The sequence below is a fragment of the Mauremys reevesii genome, linkage group 16, assembly GCF_016161935.1.
Source record: "Mauremys reevesii isolate NIE-2019 linkage group 16, ASM1616193v1, whole genome shotgun sequence".
NCBI lineage: Eukaryota > Metazoa > Chordata > Testudines > Geoemydidae > Mauremys > Mauremys reevesii.
The window spans coordinates 25,545,895-25,562,662 of NC_052638.1; the positions used below are offsets into that span (position 1 = coordinate 25,545,895).

The 16,768-nt window shown below is 49.7% G+C and overlaps 1 protein-coding gene across 1 annotated transcript; it reads right to left on the bottom strand.

Moving 5' to 3' along the window:
- Positions 1-11,658: 11,658 nt before the first annotated feature.
- CEBPA (CCAAT enhancer binding protein alpha) lies at positions 11,659-14,544 on the bottom strand. The gene has a single exon (XM_039504001.1). It carries the CDS (start codon positions 13,848-13,850, stop codon positions 12,873-12,875), a length of 978 nt encoding a protein of 325 aa, XP_039359935.1. The 5' UTR covers positions 13,851-14,544; the 3' UTR covers positions 11,659-12,872.
- Positions 14,545-16,768: the final 2,224 nt, after the last annotated feature.

Consider the following 16,768-nt stretch of genomic DNA (forward strand, 5'->3'; position numbering starts at 1 on the left):
TATGCTAATTTATGCTTCAGCTAATATCTGACCGGATACAGGCTTGTAGGTTTCTTGCGTTACAGCTGAATATAATGAAAGCAGGTAAATATAATGAAGGCAAGCCAGTGAATAATAATATGCGAGCTTTCCCTATGAGCTACAAATTACAATGCTTGATTTAGAGAGAAAACATTGTTTGTATGTACAAATCATAGGGAATATTTAAGACCTGTGCATGTGCAAATTTGCATTCAAAACTGCAGGTGCAACTAAGTGCTTAATTTGTATGCACAATAAATGCACTGAATATGCAAAGACCTGATTTTTTGCCTGCAAAAACCACCTTCATATGAAATTACAGTATTGATATGTCCTAATTAGCCACATAAATGCAGCTACAAATATTCTATCATATGACCTCACAAATGCAAATGACCTCACAGGTGCAAATTTGCAGTTGTGAGATTGCAAAATTAGAGATTGTTTTTGAAATGCCAACCCCATGGGTTCTTCATTGCAATCAGGTTGTAACTAACAAGATTTTTATCAGAATTTATTTCCCAGTTTTGCATTAAGTCCTAGTGCAACAGCTACTGGCTGGTCCAACATTTAATAATGCTATTTCCTCATCCTCTGGGACTTTATATGTATTATTATAAAGCATGTAAGAGTGCCCAATATGTATCAGCAGCCCAAGCTTTAATTGTTTCCTTGCACAGTTCCCCACCACATGCATTGGGAATTAGAGCCACTAGGGATGGGAGAAATGCGGGGGGGAAAGGTCTCCTGCGCTCAAAAATATTCAGAAACTTTTCCGATTGTTCTCCTGTTTCACAAACCCCAGCAACTCGCCAACAAGGGCACTTTGCTTTTCATGGGAAATGACTCAGACTGCAGCAAAAATGAACTTTTCCAAGTAAATTCGTGATATCATATAGCATAAAATAAAAAAAATAAAGCTCATTTCCTGGATTTGGCTGGACCGCTCTCCTCGTGTTGGCCCCTCCAGCAGTAGCCTTCGGCATCTCTCTCTCCCTCTGATCATGCCCCGTCCTCTCGCTTCCTAGCGTGCTCTTTCTCTCATCCCATTAAAGTCAATGGGAGCTTTACCGCTGGCTTCGATGGGAGCAGGATCAAGCCCGAAATGCCTCACTTGTCTCTCTTTGCCCCAGAGTCCTCCCTCCCTCTGTCCCCATTCACCTCCTCGTTTCCCTTGCGCGCTCTCACTCTCTGGCTCACTGTCCTCCAAACACAAATATTCTCTCACATCCTTACTTAGGATGCTACAGATCTGGGCTTCACCATATGTCTAAGTTGGCACACATGATGTGGCATCACTGGACAGGCCAATTCTGGAGTAAGATGGGATTCTTGGTGTGCTCATTTGCTCAGCATTTCATTGCTGTTGTTTTAACTATTTCTATGCACAGTGCTTTTAGCCTGCCTGGGATCAAGCAAGAACTTCTGATAAATCGTGACAGATTGGAGACACTGATTTAGATTACATCACTAGCAACTGTATGATTATCAAAGGGAAAGTAGACCTGCTGAAAGACAGCATCCATACTTTCACTTTCTATATGAAAGCAGCACAGCTGAGAGGGGGAAGATGAAATACAAGTTAATGTCCTTCTAGGGCAGAGGTGGGCAAACTACGGCCCGCAGGCCACATCTTGCTCAGCCCTTGAGCTCCCGGCCGGGGAGGCTAGCCCTCGGCCCCTCCCCTGCTGTCCCCCCTCACCCACAGCCTCGGCTCGCTGTACCGCCAGTGCTCTGCGCGGCAGGGCTGTGAGCTCCTGCCGGGCAGCACGGCTGAGAGAGCCGCCGGCCTGCCCTGGTGCTCTAGACTGCCCAGCGGTGTGGCTGGCTCTGACTGGATGGTGCAGCTGCCAGTCCTGGTGCTCTGAGCGGCATGGTAAGAGGGCGGGGAGCGGGGGGGTTCGATAAGGGGCAGGGAGCCCCGGGGGGCAGTCAGGAGACAGGGAGTAGCGAGCGGTTAGATAGGTGTGAGAGTTCTAGGGGGCCTGTCGGGATGGGGGTGTGGATGGAGGCAGGGCAGTGAGGGGACAGGGAGCAGGGGGGATTGGATAGGGGATGGGGTCCCAGGGAGGCAGTTAGGGGCGGGGAGTCCCAGGTGGGGATGGTCAGGGGACAAGAAGCAGGGGGGGTTGGATGGGTTGAAGGTTCTGAGGGGGGGCAGTCAGAGGATGGTAGGTGGGAGGGGGCGGATAGGGGGCGGGGGCCAGGCTGTTTGGGGAGGCACAGCCTTCTCTACCCAGCCTTCCATACAGTTTCGGAACCCCGATGTGGCCCTCAGGCCAAAATGTTTGCCCACCCCTGTTCTAGGACCACTTTCTTGGAGTTACCAACATTCTAATTCAAAGCCCAGTGAAGGATTTCCATTAACCCCAATAATCTTAGGACAGGCCCATAGGGCATTACATATGTAATTTTAAAAAGCTGTTACTCAGTTATTAACAAATAAATAAAACTTCCAATATGCATCCAGGTAAGACCTAGAATATTCTCACTATTTGAATCCTTTTTCCATTGAATGCTGAAATGTTTAAAATAAATTTAATCCAGTAGATGGATACAGCAAACAATGTATGTGTGTATAAGTCAATGATGTACGTTGGAGAATATGCTGAGACATTGATCAATAATGTAGGTATCAGCTCTTACGGCAAATATTTGTCACCATTTAAAACACTAAGGAAAACAGCCAGGGACAAATAATTAATCTGAAAAAGAGTAAATTAATCTGATCAATAAGAGAAAAAAATTATAAAGCAACTTTTTTCAAATGCTAAGTATCAGAGAAAATTACAATAGATGAAAAAGGTAACGTGTACAGTACCATACAGACCTTACATACCATAGTCCAGAACACACAAAAGATTTGCCTTAACAATGGTTTTATCAATTTTTTTTTAAATCTTGGGCTTACTAACCAAGAGATTTTTTTACTTTCGTATTTGCAAGTAGCATTGCCCTCAATGCAAACATAAAATATATTTAAAGCTTTTTTTTAATTTACATTACTTACATGTTAATTTAAAGTCAGAGCTGTGTGTTTTAACGTGGTAATCACATATGGACGTTTTTATAATAAATGTTGCCACTGGACTTATTTCAGTCTTTCATATATTCTAACAGAAATGTTGTAAACGTTCTTCACATGCCTAATAATACAATGGAGATTTGAGACTCACTGTATATGGGGATCATGTCACGGTCCCATCATAGTCAGTGGCACAATCCCATCAATAGGCATGGGATTGGGCCCATTCAGTATCCAGTAGTAAAATAAGTCAAGGAACTGTTGGTATAAAAACCAGCCCTGTTCTCCTTACGCAGACATGAGTACCAATGAAGTCCGTGGAATTACTTAGGACAATAAAGCATGAAGGATTTGCCCACAGAATTCTGTAGTTAATACCACTTCATGGAATGTACAGATGCTGATTTCAAGCTCTGAATTTGTGACCTATAAAAATATTAGTTTCAGATAGGAATCTGTTGCTAGCGGTTTAACTGGCCTGGTGAATCAACGTAAGTGTGAAAACAACTAAAAAAAGCCACTAGATCACACTTCCTGTCTAGAAACAGCTGGATTCTGTTCCTGTTCTAAACCCCAGTATAACAGCTATTGGTTAGTTCAACATGTATCAGTGCCATTTCCTCTTCCTGGGGGACTTCATATACCTTGCTGTAAATCATGTAAAAGACCCAATATGTAATAGTAGCCGAAGCTTTAATTGTTTTCTTACAGAGCTACCCAGCCACACACACTAAGAAGTATGGATAGGAGAACTGGGTGGGAGAGGCTATAAAAAATATTCTGAAACTTTTCTGTGGTCATTATTCAGCAAAACGCCCACAGTCTTGTGTGGGAGTTTTGACTAAGTAGGAGTGCAGGTTTAGCTTCTAACTCCATCTTAACTATGTCATGTGAATGATTAGAAAAGGCAGAGTCCCTGAGCAGAGAATGAGAAATACTAATAGTGAATTGTAAATTGCGGTCAGAAAAGATCCCTTTGCCATGCTGTCTGCACTCAAGATCCTAACTATCTGAACAAGAAATTAACCCAATAAAACTAATTAAGTGACTAGAAATAGTGGATAAAGCTAAAACTAGGAGAAGTCATGTGGAGTCAGTCTCTGTAGATTGGTAAATGAAAAATAACCTCTGCTGCCCAGAAAATACAGACAGTGCAGGCATCAAGGGCCAACTTTGTGACACTGCGAGTCCAGTTCTGCTCCCACTGATGTCAGTGGCATGACTCCAATCCACTTCCATGGGAACAACTCCAGGCTTCCTAGCTACTCAATGCAAAGGAAGATACACATCTACTTTTTGACAGGTTTTGGGCACAAAGCCATTGTTCGATACTTGTTTGGTTCGGTTCTCAGCATGTACATGACTCCTGGGATGATACAGTGCCAGATTTCCATCCGCCATACCTGTCCTTTTCAGTGGTTAGCTATTACATTTGAGAAGCTAGATGTAATAACTCCAGGAAACTGCTTGATCTGACTAGGTAAATTCCACTGAAATATAAGGTTGAATGACTTAGATCTGTCATGTGGGATCCCAATTTTCTCTACTTGAGTCCCGCCCTCCAGCTCTCAGAGCATTACAGTGTGAGGATTCCCTTCCAGCTGAGGAGATGCACACAAGTCCCCATAGGACTTTTGAGTGCAGCTCCTGCATTGGCTAGAGGGGTTCCTCCTGAGCTCCATCTGGCTCTCCATCCTGCCATGTGGCAGCGTTATGTTACCACTGCACCACCAGGCTAGCTTGACGAGATTCCTTCTAAGCAGAAAAACTAATGGAATGAACAACATTTTACACTTACAGCTGGCTAACATTTCCTTTAGTTACTCTCACAGACAGAACTATGCCATACCGAATGTACAGATCATGTACAAGTGCTCAAATAAAGAGGCACATAATGAACTTTCAGTGAGACTGTAAACTCTTTGGGGTGAAGATTGTCTGATTTTACCATGTTTGCACAGCTCTTAGCACAATGGGATCCTGGTCCAAGATTGGAGCGCCTAGTCGCTACCACAATACAAATAAATAATAATATATAATTAAATAAATGTAACAACATCATAAAATAAATAAAATAATAATAATAATAATTTGGACTCATAAGCTGTAGACTGCAAAGCATTGTTTGCACAGATTTAATCTTTTAACGCGCTTTTGTTATATGATTGTTATATAATACTGGTTTTGATTCATAATAGAATACATCAGCTATTGCAAATCCCATTCAAACCACGTGCATCTAATTTAAAGTTAATTGTTTATGCGTGATATATACAGAGATTTGATGACTGTGGTAAGAAATGGAGGCCCAGAATCAGAGATGCCAAGTTACACATCCTATTAGGTTCTATAATATGCTGCATGGTAGGAAACAGGAATAGTGGTCCTGATACTGCACTATTGAAGTCAATACGAGTTTTGCCATTGATTTAAAGAGGTGCTGGATCAGATCCAGTGTGAGCAATGGCCTAATATGCATATGTTTCTCCTGACTCCAAACAACCTTTCAAAGAGCACATGCCCTCTGCATTGTGGAACACAAGGTGCGCTGCATGGCAACAAACAGACATTAGATCCTGCAACAAGCTAAAGTGGATGGACAGGGCCAGCTCCTTGACCTTAATTCATCTGTTGGAGAGAAGAAAATCACTCAGAAAGCTGCACATTCTTTCTCCCAGGCTTTCTGCTGAATGACTTTGTTACACTTTACCTTGAATAGTCCCTAGAAATATGTTGACTACTTATGCGAAACTATGTGTTCTATCTTGTACTTAGCTATGACACTCTGGGTGTGTCTACACTGCAGTTAAAAACCCATGGCTGGCCCAGGCCAGCTGACTCAGGCTTGCAGGCCTTGGGCTAAGGGGCTCTTTAATTGCAGTGTAGACTCAGAAAGTTTCACTTTCAGTCACACAGCATCCTATCCAGCACAGTCCTGCATTCTAGCCTATTAGCCCTTGTGCAACAGTGGTAACAACAGTGATATAAATGATTACCTTTCTTACACACAACATCACAGTGACCTCTGGGTGTTTTGCTTCTCTTGAGAAGGCATGGGCTGGATTCCACCTTGTGCTAATTATTTGGTGGGTAGAAGGAAGGAATCTTTCAATGTATCTATTCATCTCCCACTACTAAGTTTTTATGAAATAATATTGTATAGTTCTACAATGACAAAGCTCTGGTCACCCAGAGCATTCCTCCATTACAGGAAATAACTCTGACAAAGATTCTTTTAGTGCTTTCCAGGTCACCTTTAAAATAGGAATAAGATATTTATTTTAAAGGCATCAAACCTGGATTAATGAAGTTCTAAGTGTCCTCCCCTTTAGCCATGCTTGGATTACCCTCCTATCAAAAAAATAATTTAAGACACTTACCAAGCTCCAGCAAGTGAGGAACAAGAAGAACACAGCAACCACCTGGCTTTGGTAGTCATTACGAAAGGGCTGATATGTGTGTCTCTTTTCCCTTCTGAGCCATGTATGTGATTAAACAATTCTCTCTGCTAGAGGGGTTAAGAGCCTGACAGAGGAGTTTTGAACTCAGCTAACGTTGGCACGGCTACTGCTGTAACTACTTCTGTGTTTCAGGGAAGCCTCTCTAAACACTTTCCAGTTATTAATCAGTTAAGCCTTACAAGGCTCCTTGGTAGGGTGTGTGTAAGTATTATTATACCCATTTTGTGGATTGGTGATTTGAGTTGTGGAAAGTTTAAGGGCTCGTTCTTGTTCCTAGTGATGTCAATGGCCTAGAGGGAGATTAGGCTACAGGGGCTTGATAGTCAGCCACAAGAGTCAATAGTTAAAACTGAGCTTTGAATCAGGCCTGTTTTGCTCCAGCCATACAGTGAGTCACAGTTTAGGACTGAACCTGAGTGCTCAGACTTGCCTGCTCTAACCACTCTAACCTAACTGCTTTTTTAAATTTAAAAATTTAAAAATTTAAATTTTTAAATTTCAGCAGGATCAAAGTAAATACATTTGTAACTGATTAGTACATTAAGGGTCTGATCCTGCAGAACATTTTCAATGAGAGTTGAGGGCATTCGGCACCTCACAAGTTCAGGAGCTAATTAATTATTTTTAACAATGAGGGCAATTAGCCATTGGAACCATATATCAAGGGTTGCGGGGGATTCTCCATGACACGGAATTTTAAAAAAATCAAGACTGGGATGTTTTTCTAAGAAGTAAGTCTACACTGCAATGGCAGGCATGCTTCCCAGCTGGGGTAGACAGATGTGCTAGCTCTGCTGGAGATGGTGTTCTACAGGACTACCCTGGGGGTCTAGGCAGATGGAGAGAGGGACATGTTGCCCCAACACTGGCATGTTTCTTTAAATGGGATATTAAACTGAGATCCCTTCTGCTCAGCTGCAGTGGGCTTCCAAGTGAACGTTCCATGTCTCACAGCACTTTTTGAAAAAAGCAACAATAACTCTGGAGTCTTGGTCAATATTCCTTCCCCCACCCTCTGCAACTGATCTGGATGACAAAAGCTGGGCATAAATTATTGCTCAGTGAGGAATGACTGCCATATTATCCTACATGGGTCTGGAACCATCAGTACAGTGTACAGCTCCTGTAGTGAAGCACTTTGGAATAGCTTGGGTATGAAAGCTGCTCTGTGAAGCCAAATTCCATTCTACTTTGTACCCCTGACTGTAGTTCTTAAATTATAACAGATAGAATAATCTACAGACCTTTCCAGTCCCACTCCTTCATAAGTGAAAACATAATGACAGCCAAACTATTTAGAACCATCCTTTAAATACCCCACAAGACATGGATTGTTTTGAGATCTAATGCCATTTTCAGTGTCCCATCTGGGGATATGATGATGATGAACAAGTATCTACCTCAGCTAGAGGCACATGGTCATAATGAAAACCACCGGAAAGAAAACCCCATGCAGGAAAAGATGAAACGCTCCAGAGTTTTGCGTTCATGAACGTTTCTTGAATTTTAGGTATTTCAATTTATAGCATTGCACAGAATTAGCGTTGGGGGTTCGCTTAGTTTGGGGGTATTTTACTCTGACTTTTATCTTATTTGCTAAGTAAGGCAGGTAGTTTGCGTTTGGTTTTTGAATGTCCTGGGGGCGGGTGACTTTCTCCATGCCCAGTGTGATTGTTGTACAATGCTACATGCCTCCCAACGGCAGGAGAGCTCCAAACACGAGTCCACCTCTTTGGTCCCCTTCCTTGATCCAAACCTTCGCACGTGTCTCCTTTGCCGTCACGCCTGACTCGCCTGCTCCCCTGTGACCAGCAACCACCAGCCGGGCATTTCTGTCCTGTCCCGCTCCCGCTCCGCTGACCTGGCTGCCGTGTGCGTGAGAGCGGAGCTGGGGCCCCACGCGCAGCTGTGCGGGGCGGGCGGCTCCTCGCGTGGGTGCTGCTGCTGCGTCCTCCCCCCGCCCGTCAGCGGGACAAAGCCCCGGCTCTTTGCACGGCTGAGGCGGGAGGGGCGATCACCGGCCTCGCCTCTGCTGTTTTTCACCCACCCCGCTGGTGCGAGCGAAGGGGCAGGGGAGCCCGCGTGGAGCTCGTTCCTTGCTCCGGGCTCTGGACACCGGCTCTGGGGTCCCTGCGCTGCCCCCGCGAGCCGCCTTGGGGAGGGCGGGAGGAACGCGCCCCTGCCCCTGCACCTGTCGGGGCGCGGTCGCGCCCAGCGCCCCCTCTTCTCTCCCGGGGCAGCGAGCGCCCAGGGACACCTGCCTCGTGCCGCGCGGCTCCCCGCACACCCCGCACTGGGGAGGTTGCCTGGCGCGGGGCCGATGCGCCCCAGCCACCTAAACGCCTCTGGCCGCCACCTGCTTCCCGCGTCCGGCCCGATCCTGCGCCAGGGAGGCCGGGCAGCGTGGCTGGGCCCCGGGCTAAGCACGAGAACGGCAGGAGCCCGCGCTGCGCCGCTTGCCCGTCTCGGGGGCTGACTGCCGGGCTCGGGGTGTTTTTAATGAAGCGCAGCAAGCTGGGACCCGCCGGAGCATCCGCCAGCCCGGGAACCGGGCGGTTTGCTCCAGGCGAGCTGCAGCTCAGCGGGTGGCAGGCAGCCCTGCTGCATCAGCACCTCCCCAACTTAACGAGCTGGCGCGGGCGGGCGGCGCCGTGCGCCCAGCGGGCTGGGGGGGGACCCCTAGGTCTGGCTGGCCCCAGTGCGCCCCCCTAAGCCGTGCTCAGCCCTCGGAAGACACTCGCTGGGCTGGACCGTCAGCCAGCGACATGGGATTTATTCCAAGCTAGCAGGTCCCACCTGCGCGGGGCGAGACTCGGGGCTGCCAACGCACAGGTGCGCATCACGCGCTCACACCAGGCGAGGGGCTACCCACCGAGCTGCTGTAATGCGACCAGTGCCCGATTGGGCTCTCGCTAGTCCCTCCCCCCCACTTTTAAAAACAGACCCAGCTGCCGGGAGCCGTGAACTCAAATCCTGTAGGGAAGAGAGGCTGATACTTTCTGCAGAACAACGGGGCCAGCAGACCCAGGCTGGGCTAAGACCAACGACTGCGAGGCCGAGCGGTGCATGGTATAAGATATGTGCAAGCACCTTCCCGGGGGTTCCATAGTAAAAATGGGCGAGGGGACGCAAAGCCAGGAGCCCCAGAGCCTTCCCGGAGTGCGCCTAGAAGAGCTAGAGGCAGGGAGCCGTGGAGTTCCCCGCTGCGCTGGAGACTATACGAAGTCTGTGACCAGCTTGTGACTGACTTTTTCTAATCCACCCGCAACGGGTGCAAATTTCGACTCACTTCTCGCTGCCGGGCAGCGCTGCGGTGTCCCCTTTGGATGCCATGACTGGGGCTGGGGCGCGCGGCCCCTAGAACACCGAAGAGCAACGTTGTCCTTTGGGTTACACCCGCCCCCCCCCATCCTGCTCAAGCAAAACTCCCTTTGGCAACAAGACTGGGCCCTCAGTGTGCAAATGAATGGTGAGACAGTAGGGAACGTTCATAGCCATTTGGTTAAAGTTCAGTGCACCACCCCTCTCCCTTTCCCCGGACTGTTCATCTCCAAGTGACCACTATTGATTAAATAGCGAGTTCTCCTGTCTTTAACACCAGATCACCTGGTCAGTTCCCTCCACCTCTTTGGGCTCAGGCCTGTCTCTGCTTTGTAACCACAGGCCAGCGCTGTCCTCATTTCGCAGCTTCTCCAGACTGTCAGTATCTCAGCCACAGGTTTCAAGATTATTTTTAGCCAACCTAGAGAGGTCAAAGGGCACAGGCACCAGGAATTACCCGCTCTGTGCATTTCAGAAGAGCACTCAGTCCTGTAGCTTTTTGCATTGCTTAAATGCAACCTTACTGCCTTTGAGCCTGAGAGATGCAACTAGATATGACTAGAGCCCAGGCCTGCCCCCCTAGGAACCTCAAACTCGCAGATGAAGAGGAGTATGGGGTGGCACAACCGGGATAGAAGTGCGTTTAAAATGGCTTTTCAGTCCCAGAAGTTCTGGGGTTCTCCTTCCCATGCACCACACATACCAGTTTTCTTCAGGCCCAGAAAGTGGCACAGAACAGGTTGCTGTCAACATGGTTGTTTTGAACTAAACATGATAACTTCCCCCAGATCCTCATGTTACTAATCCACAAGAGCCAGTCAATTTGTCCTGGGGATTTGTCCTGCTTTGAGTAGGGGGTTGGAGGTCCCTTCCAACCCTGATTGATTCTATGAATTCAGTGTCAATGCATCCCAAGGGGCAGGTCCTCCTCCTTTGCTGGGGAAGAGATAATCAAGGGTAGCATTGCTCTTACAACAATTACTATTGACTTTCTTCTCATCATTTTGTTCTTCTACAGTAATTTAAGTTGTTAAGCATTTGGCCCAGTGGCCATTGCAGGTTGGGCAGCCTTGTAAAAACCGTGTCACTCACTACACGCAATTAAAACGACCAGATTTGGGAGTGATTAACTAATGCACCTTTTAAAATCATAAATAGTAATGATACTGCCACGCTCTGAAAGATCAAAAATGTAATTATTTCTCTGGGGCTAAATGATTATTTTAAGCTCAAGGTATACATTCAAATTACCATTCATAGCAGGGTGCATGTGGATGTGGAGGGGGAGAAAGCTTCATGTTTCAGTGAAAGGGAAACATTTTGCTTCATGTGCAGCCCAAGAGGAAAAGCAGAAAAGACACAAGGAGATGCTGATGGTAGAATATATACTGTTTATTTATGAATGTAACCAGGATTTCGACAAACTTTATATGCAGTTTTTTCGGGTTCATAATTCACCATTGTGTGTGTGTGTGTGTATAGATAGATGATTAGATAGAGAGATATCGATATAGATATCTATACACACACACACACACACACATACACATACACACACACAAGCACGCAGGCAACATAGCTTTCCAGATATCACACTTGCAAACAACATTAACTCCTTCACCTTGCACTTTTCTCCAATTACCCATATTTGAAATGGACTCCTTATTTTTCTCTCTCTCTCTCTCTCTCTCTCTCATGTTATAAGGAAAAGCACCGGCTGGTTAAAAGTGCTCGCTAGCAGTGGGTTGGTTTCCTGTTTCCCTCTCCCTTGGGAGGATCCAGAGGACTGCAGTTAACTAGCAGCACCATCTTCCCCCCACCCCACCCCACCCCACCCCACCGGGAATAAAATCCCAGACACTGGATGTGACCTAGCCCCCACTCCCAAGGTAATCAAATCCCAGACACCTCTGAGGCAGAGACTTTGGGGTTATTAGGAGGCATCCTGCCCCCTAAGGAAGCCATAACCAAAAATGCTCCAGCACAAGGGCATGATCTCTCTGCCACCAGATAAGAAAGTGGTGATAGCAAGGACCTAAGCAATACAATAAAATCAAGTGTGGCTAGTATACACAGACGGGTATCACATTGCATGAGGCACAGCTTGGACAGAAGTGACAGCCTTGGAGAGGCGCTTAATATCCTCGAACAAAGCCAGATACACGGAACGTTCGTAGTAAACACCCGCATCGATAGGTATTTACTGTTTTGTGCTTCGCCATGTCACGACATACAGTACAGGCACTGCTGCTCCTCGTTTTGGTTAGAGGAGACTATTAAGGATTCCTTCGCTAGGTGCTGTAGCCTGCTCCCTTTCAGTCCTGGATTCCTGTCCAACAGGTCTCCTCTAACAATGGGGGAGGGGGGAGGAAACGATCTGTTTGCATTGCCCCCAGAGTCCACCAACCCTTCCCCCACGTACAAAGGAATGGGAGAGATTCATCCGAAAGGCAGCAGCAGTGACAGGCACAGAGACTGGATTGCACTCAGCTTGCACTCACCGACGGATCAACGAGCGAAACAGGCACATACATTCTCCCCAAGTTGCTTGTAATGTCTCACCCACTTTTCTTCCTGCCAGAGCTTCCCGTGACCCCCACCATCTGACCCCCCCCCCAGGGAGGAAGACACACACGTTTCCCCAGCCAGTACCAATTATGCCCCAAACCCACCAAGAGCGCAGGACCCCTCCCCGTTTGCTCAGCTGTCAGGCTGATGTGAACAGAAAGCCCACGGGGCTTTTGAAACCAACTTTTAAGGCACAGCGTGGGTTGTCTTTACCCTGTAGACACGTGGGCGTTTTCTTTTTCTTTTCAAAGCACACTCTTCTCAGCTTATTCGTGTCGTTCCTAAGGCACGGACCGTTTAATACTACAGCTGCCTGGATTCGTTTATCGATCAATAATTAAAAACCAAACCCACCCCATGAGACGAGCTGAACCGCAGCTCTCGACCCCGGCAGGGATCTGAATATGGCACCAAGAGTTTGCAAAAGTCCGAGTTTGTTTGGAGAGGGGCGGGCTGTGGGGAGGGAGGGGGGGAGCTCACGCGCAGTTGCCCATGGCCTTGACCAAGGAGCTCTCCGGCAGCTGTCTGAAGATGCCCCTGAGTGTCTCCAGCTCCCTGCTGAGCTGCTCCACCCGCTTGCGCAGCCGGTCATTGTCATTGGTGAGCTCCATCACCTTCTGCTGCGTCTCCGCGTTGCGCTGCTTGGCCTTGTCCCGGCTCTTGCGCACCGCGATGTTGTTGCGCTCCCGGCGCACCCGGTACTCGCTGCTGCTCTTGTCCACGGACTTTTTCGTCTTGCCCCGATGATCCGCGGGCATCATCTTGAGGGCGCCGGTGGCGGCGGGCAGGCTGCTCGGGTGGTGCGGGTGGTGCGGGCTGGGCACGGGGGTGGGCGGCGGCGTGGGGTGCCCCGGCTGCAGGTGCATGGTGGTCTGCGCGCAGTGGGCGATCTGGTACTGGAGATGGGACGGGTGCTGCTGCTGGGGGAGGTGCGGGTAGAGGGCAGCCAGAGCCGCCCGCTTGCCCTCCGCTTCCTCCCTGGGCTCCTGTTTAATCACCAGGGGCCGCAAGCCGGGGGCCGCGATGCGCTCGTACAGGGGGTCCAGCTTGCTGTCCGTGTAGCCGGCCATGCAGCCGAAGAGCTGCTGGGGCTGGTGCTGCTGCGGCGGCTGCTGCCCCTGCCCCAAGGCGGCGGCGCTGGCCCCGTGCATGCTGTGGAAGTCGAAATCCCCGGCCAGGATGGCCTTGGCTTTCTCCTGCTGCTTGCTGTGCTGGAAGAGGTCGGCCAGGAACTCGTCGTTGAAGGCGGCCGGGTCGATGTAGGCGCTGATGTCGATGGAGTTCTCGTTCTCGCAGATGTCGCTCAGCTCCGCGCCTCCCGCAGCAGGTGTAGCCGCCGAGGGAGCCTCTCTGTAGCTGTAGGCGCTGCCGGGCTGCGGAGTCGGGAGGTGGCTACTGCTGCTGCTGCTCATCGGCGGCCGGGAATCGACCTCGTAGAAGTTGGCTTGCTCCATGGAGTATCTAAACTCTGCCGGGCATGGTGAAGGGCTCCTGGAATCCAGGGTTTGGGGTGGCGAAGGGGACCCAGGCGGCCGAGTGACGCTCTCCGAGCCCAGGGACCCAACACCCCCTGCGCCTCTGCCTGCGGATCTTGAGTGTCAGCCGCGAGCCGCCCTGGCTTCGCCTCTCACTTTAATCAACGTGTGCCAGCGCTTACCCCGCTCTCGGCGATCCCCTCCCACCAGCGTGTCCGAATTTCTCCCTCGCCCTTCACCTTCAGTTACTAATGGGTTGACTTGGTCTGATGCCTGCGGTATATATACACCCCCACCAGGGCTGGGGATCGCCCTCTAGTGTCCAACCTCCCGCTGGGAACCTTTGACCACAAGGCAGCTGTCAACTCTGCTGGGTCTTAGTGCCTGTTTCACCGTCCCAGGCTGCCTCAGTTAAAGTACAAGCCACCCCTAGCAAGAGATAAGCAAAGCTCAGGGTCCAGCACCAAGCGCGTAGCTGCACCTTCCCGGAGAACGCTTAGTAACGAGTCCCTCCTTTAAATCCTCTTTCCAGGGGCAAGGCGCTATCGTCTCCCCGGCACTGCGAGGCGAGAGAACTGGGACGGAGTTTGCAATTCGCAGACTGCAGCACCGTAGTGTTCCCCCACCCCCACGCTTCAAAGACTTGCACCAGATAGAAAAATGCTGTTGGAAAGGTTGCGCACCTGGGGACACTGATAAGAAGCCCTGTGAAACGTGTATGGCAGCCCAAGGTACTTTAAACCCTGCCTTCCTGCTGCCCCGCACAGGAGTGAGAGGAGAACGGTGGCCAAAATAAATCGGCACATTTCCACCGTCCACTCAAATCCTGAGTCCTTGCTTATAAGTTCGACCTCACGAGTCCAGGGACACTGCAGAGGAAAGCCCGGGAAAGCTTATGCTCCAATAAATTTGTTAGTCTCTAATCAGGTGCCCCGAGTGCTCCTGTTCTTTTTACAGAGGAAAGCCTCAGCTTCCACGGTCCCCACGTTTTACAAATACCAGAGGCAAGTATTAGGGAGATCGTGTTTGCCTAAGTATTAAAGACTATTTAAAGCAGCACGTTGTGCCTCGAACAAGCTGTCCCGTTACCGCGCTGGCCGCTCCAGGAGCAGCCGATTTGAACACGTTCTCGGCAGTCTGGTTTCCAGGTGAGAAACCCACTTTGTATTCGGAGTCCCGATTCAAACCGGGCACTGCCGCCACCTGATCCGCACACCGGCACTTCTCACAGCGCCTCGGGGGAGTCAGGCAAGTGAGACCGCCTGAAGTTAAGCCCCACAGCACCCACTCAGGCACTAGGACCCAGCAGTAAAGCCACAACAGTCGCCTCTGATCTGGCTGGATAGAGGCGGAGCCCTCAGGGTTGGGGGTGAAATTCCACTTCTCTCTGCAGACTGCAGCTGGCAAAGGGGAGCCCGCTGGGGATTTTTTCTTCTTTCGCCTTAATACAATGCACATAAAAAGCTCCCCTGTTAGGCTTCGTGTTAAGGAGCCCGCTTGCGATGCCTGTAGGCAAAGGCTTACGAGGGATTAACGCGGCTGAGTTTTATAGGTGGGTTGCAGTGGTCAATGTTATCTTTACAACGTACAAAGTTCTGTGTGTGACACGCCTGATAACGTCCCCCAAGCCAGACATCTGTAATGCGCTCGGCTCGGTGCACTGGAGCATTGACTGGCTGTCACATGTATCATGGGCCAGTAGAATTTGGGTTGACAAGCAGAAATGCCACAAGCCAAGCAGGCAGGCCCGGCTCCGAAGCCAGCCGCACTTTAGTCTGCCCTGGGCTACTCCTTTCGCCTCCACCTGTAGCTTGTTTTTTAATTATTCGGATCGTTCCCCGGGACCCACACTGGGGGTAGCCCCAGCAATGATACTACGGGGGGTGGTCTCGCCAACACATCCCTGTCTTGCTGGTGTAACGACCGGCTCCATCCGCCGCTGGCCAAACGAAATGTCTCTCCTCCGGAACCCCGCGAGGGATCGCTGCCCCGTGCCTGGGGGGGTGGCACGACCCGGGTCACTTTCGCAATAGAAAGTCGGCGATAAGCGCACGGGCCATTTGTAACAACGGGGACCCCAGAGATAACCGGAATGACCGCGCTCCGCAATGCAAACACACCAATCTAAGCGCCGCATCGCCCGTGACCCTCCGAGAAACCCGCAGCCCAGCCGGCCGGTAACCGTGGAGCGTGGCCGGGCCCGGCTGGGTGCATGCCCCTGCCTGCCCCCGGGGCTGTACTTCCCTGGGACCCTGCCTCCCGGGGGTGCCATCGCCAGGGGTTTGAGCGAGGACAGGCATTTCCCAGCCAGCGTGACTCCTCTTCGTGCCCAGGACAGTATGTCCCCACGAGAGCTGCTCCCTGGCAAAGCCACAGCTCCGGTCAAATAATAGGAGTGGCAGAGCTCGGCTTGGGCGGGGTGAGGATGTACATTATTTCCTTCTGTTGCAAGACAGCGTGTGTAGACACAGGGCTCCCCTGGGGCTGCGGGGTTCTGCGATCTATCCCATACAGATCCCGCGCTTCCAGCAGACACCTTTGAGATGGGCCTTGATGAACAAACCTAAGGGCCATTGGAGCAGGTCTAGGTCTACAAGGGCTCAGGGATGCTGCGGAGACAGTTGTGAAAATGGAAGGGGGGATGAAAACGTTTATTTTCTTGTTCCAAAAATATTTTTAAAGTACTTGTACTATGAGGACTAGTTTGTATCCCCCTTGCTCAATTCTCCCGTCCCAACTAAGAAACCAGAAACTCCTTGCCAGACTATCCAGGAGAATAAAAAAAATCACATATTTTAAGTCTTCAGTAAGACTCTGGTTCTGCAAACTCTTATTCACTATAATAGGCCTTGCTCCCTTTGTAATTCTGTTAACTTCATTGGGATTCCTCTCCAGTA

What these genes read in the sequence shown, in the direction of transcription:
- CEBPA (XM_039504001.1), bottom strand. Translation starts at nt 13,850, where the DNA reads ATGGAGCAAGCCAACTTCTACGAGGTCGATTCCCGGCCGCCGATGAGC.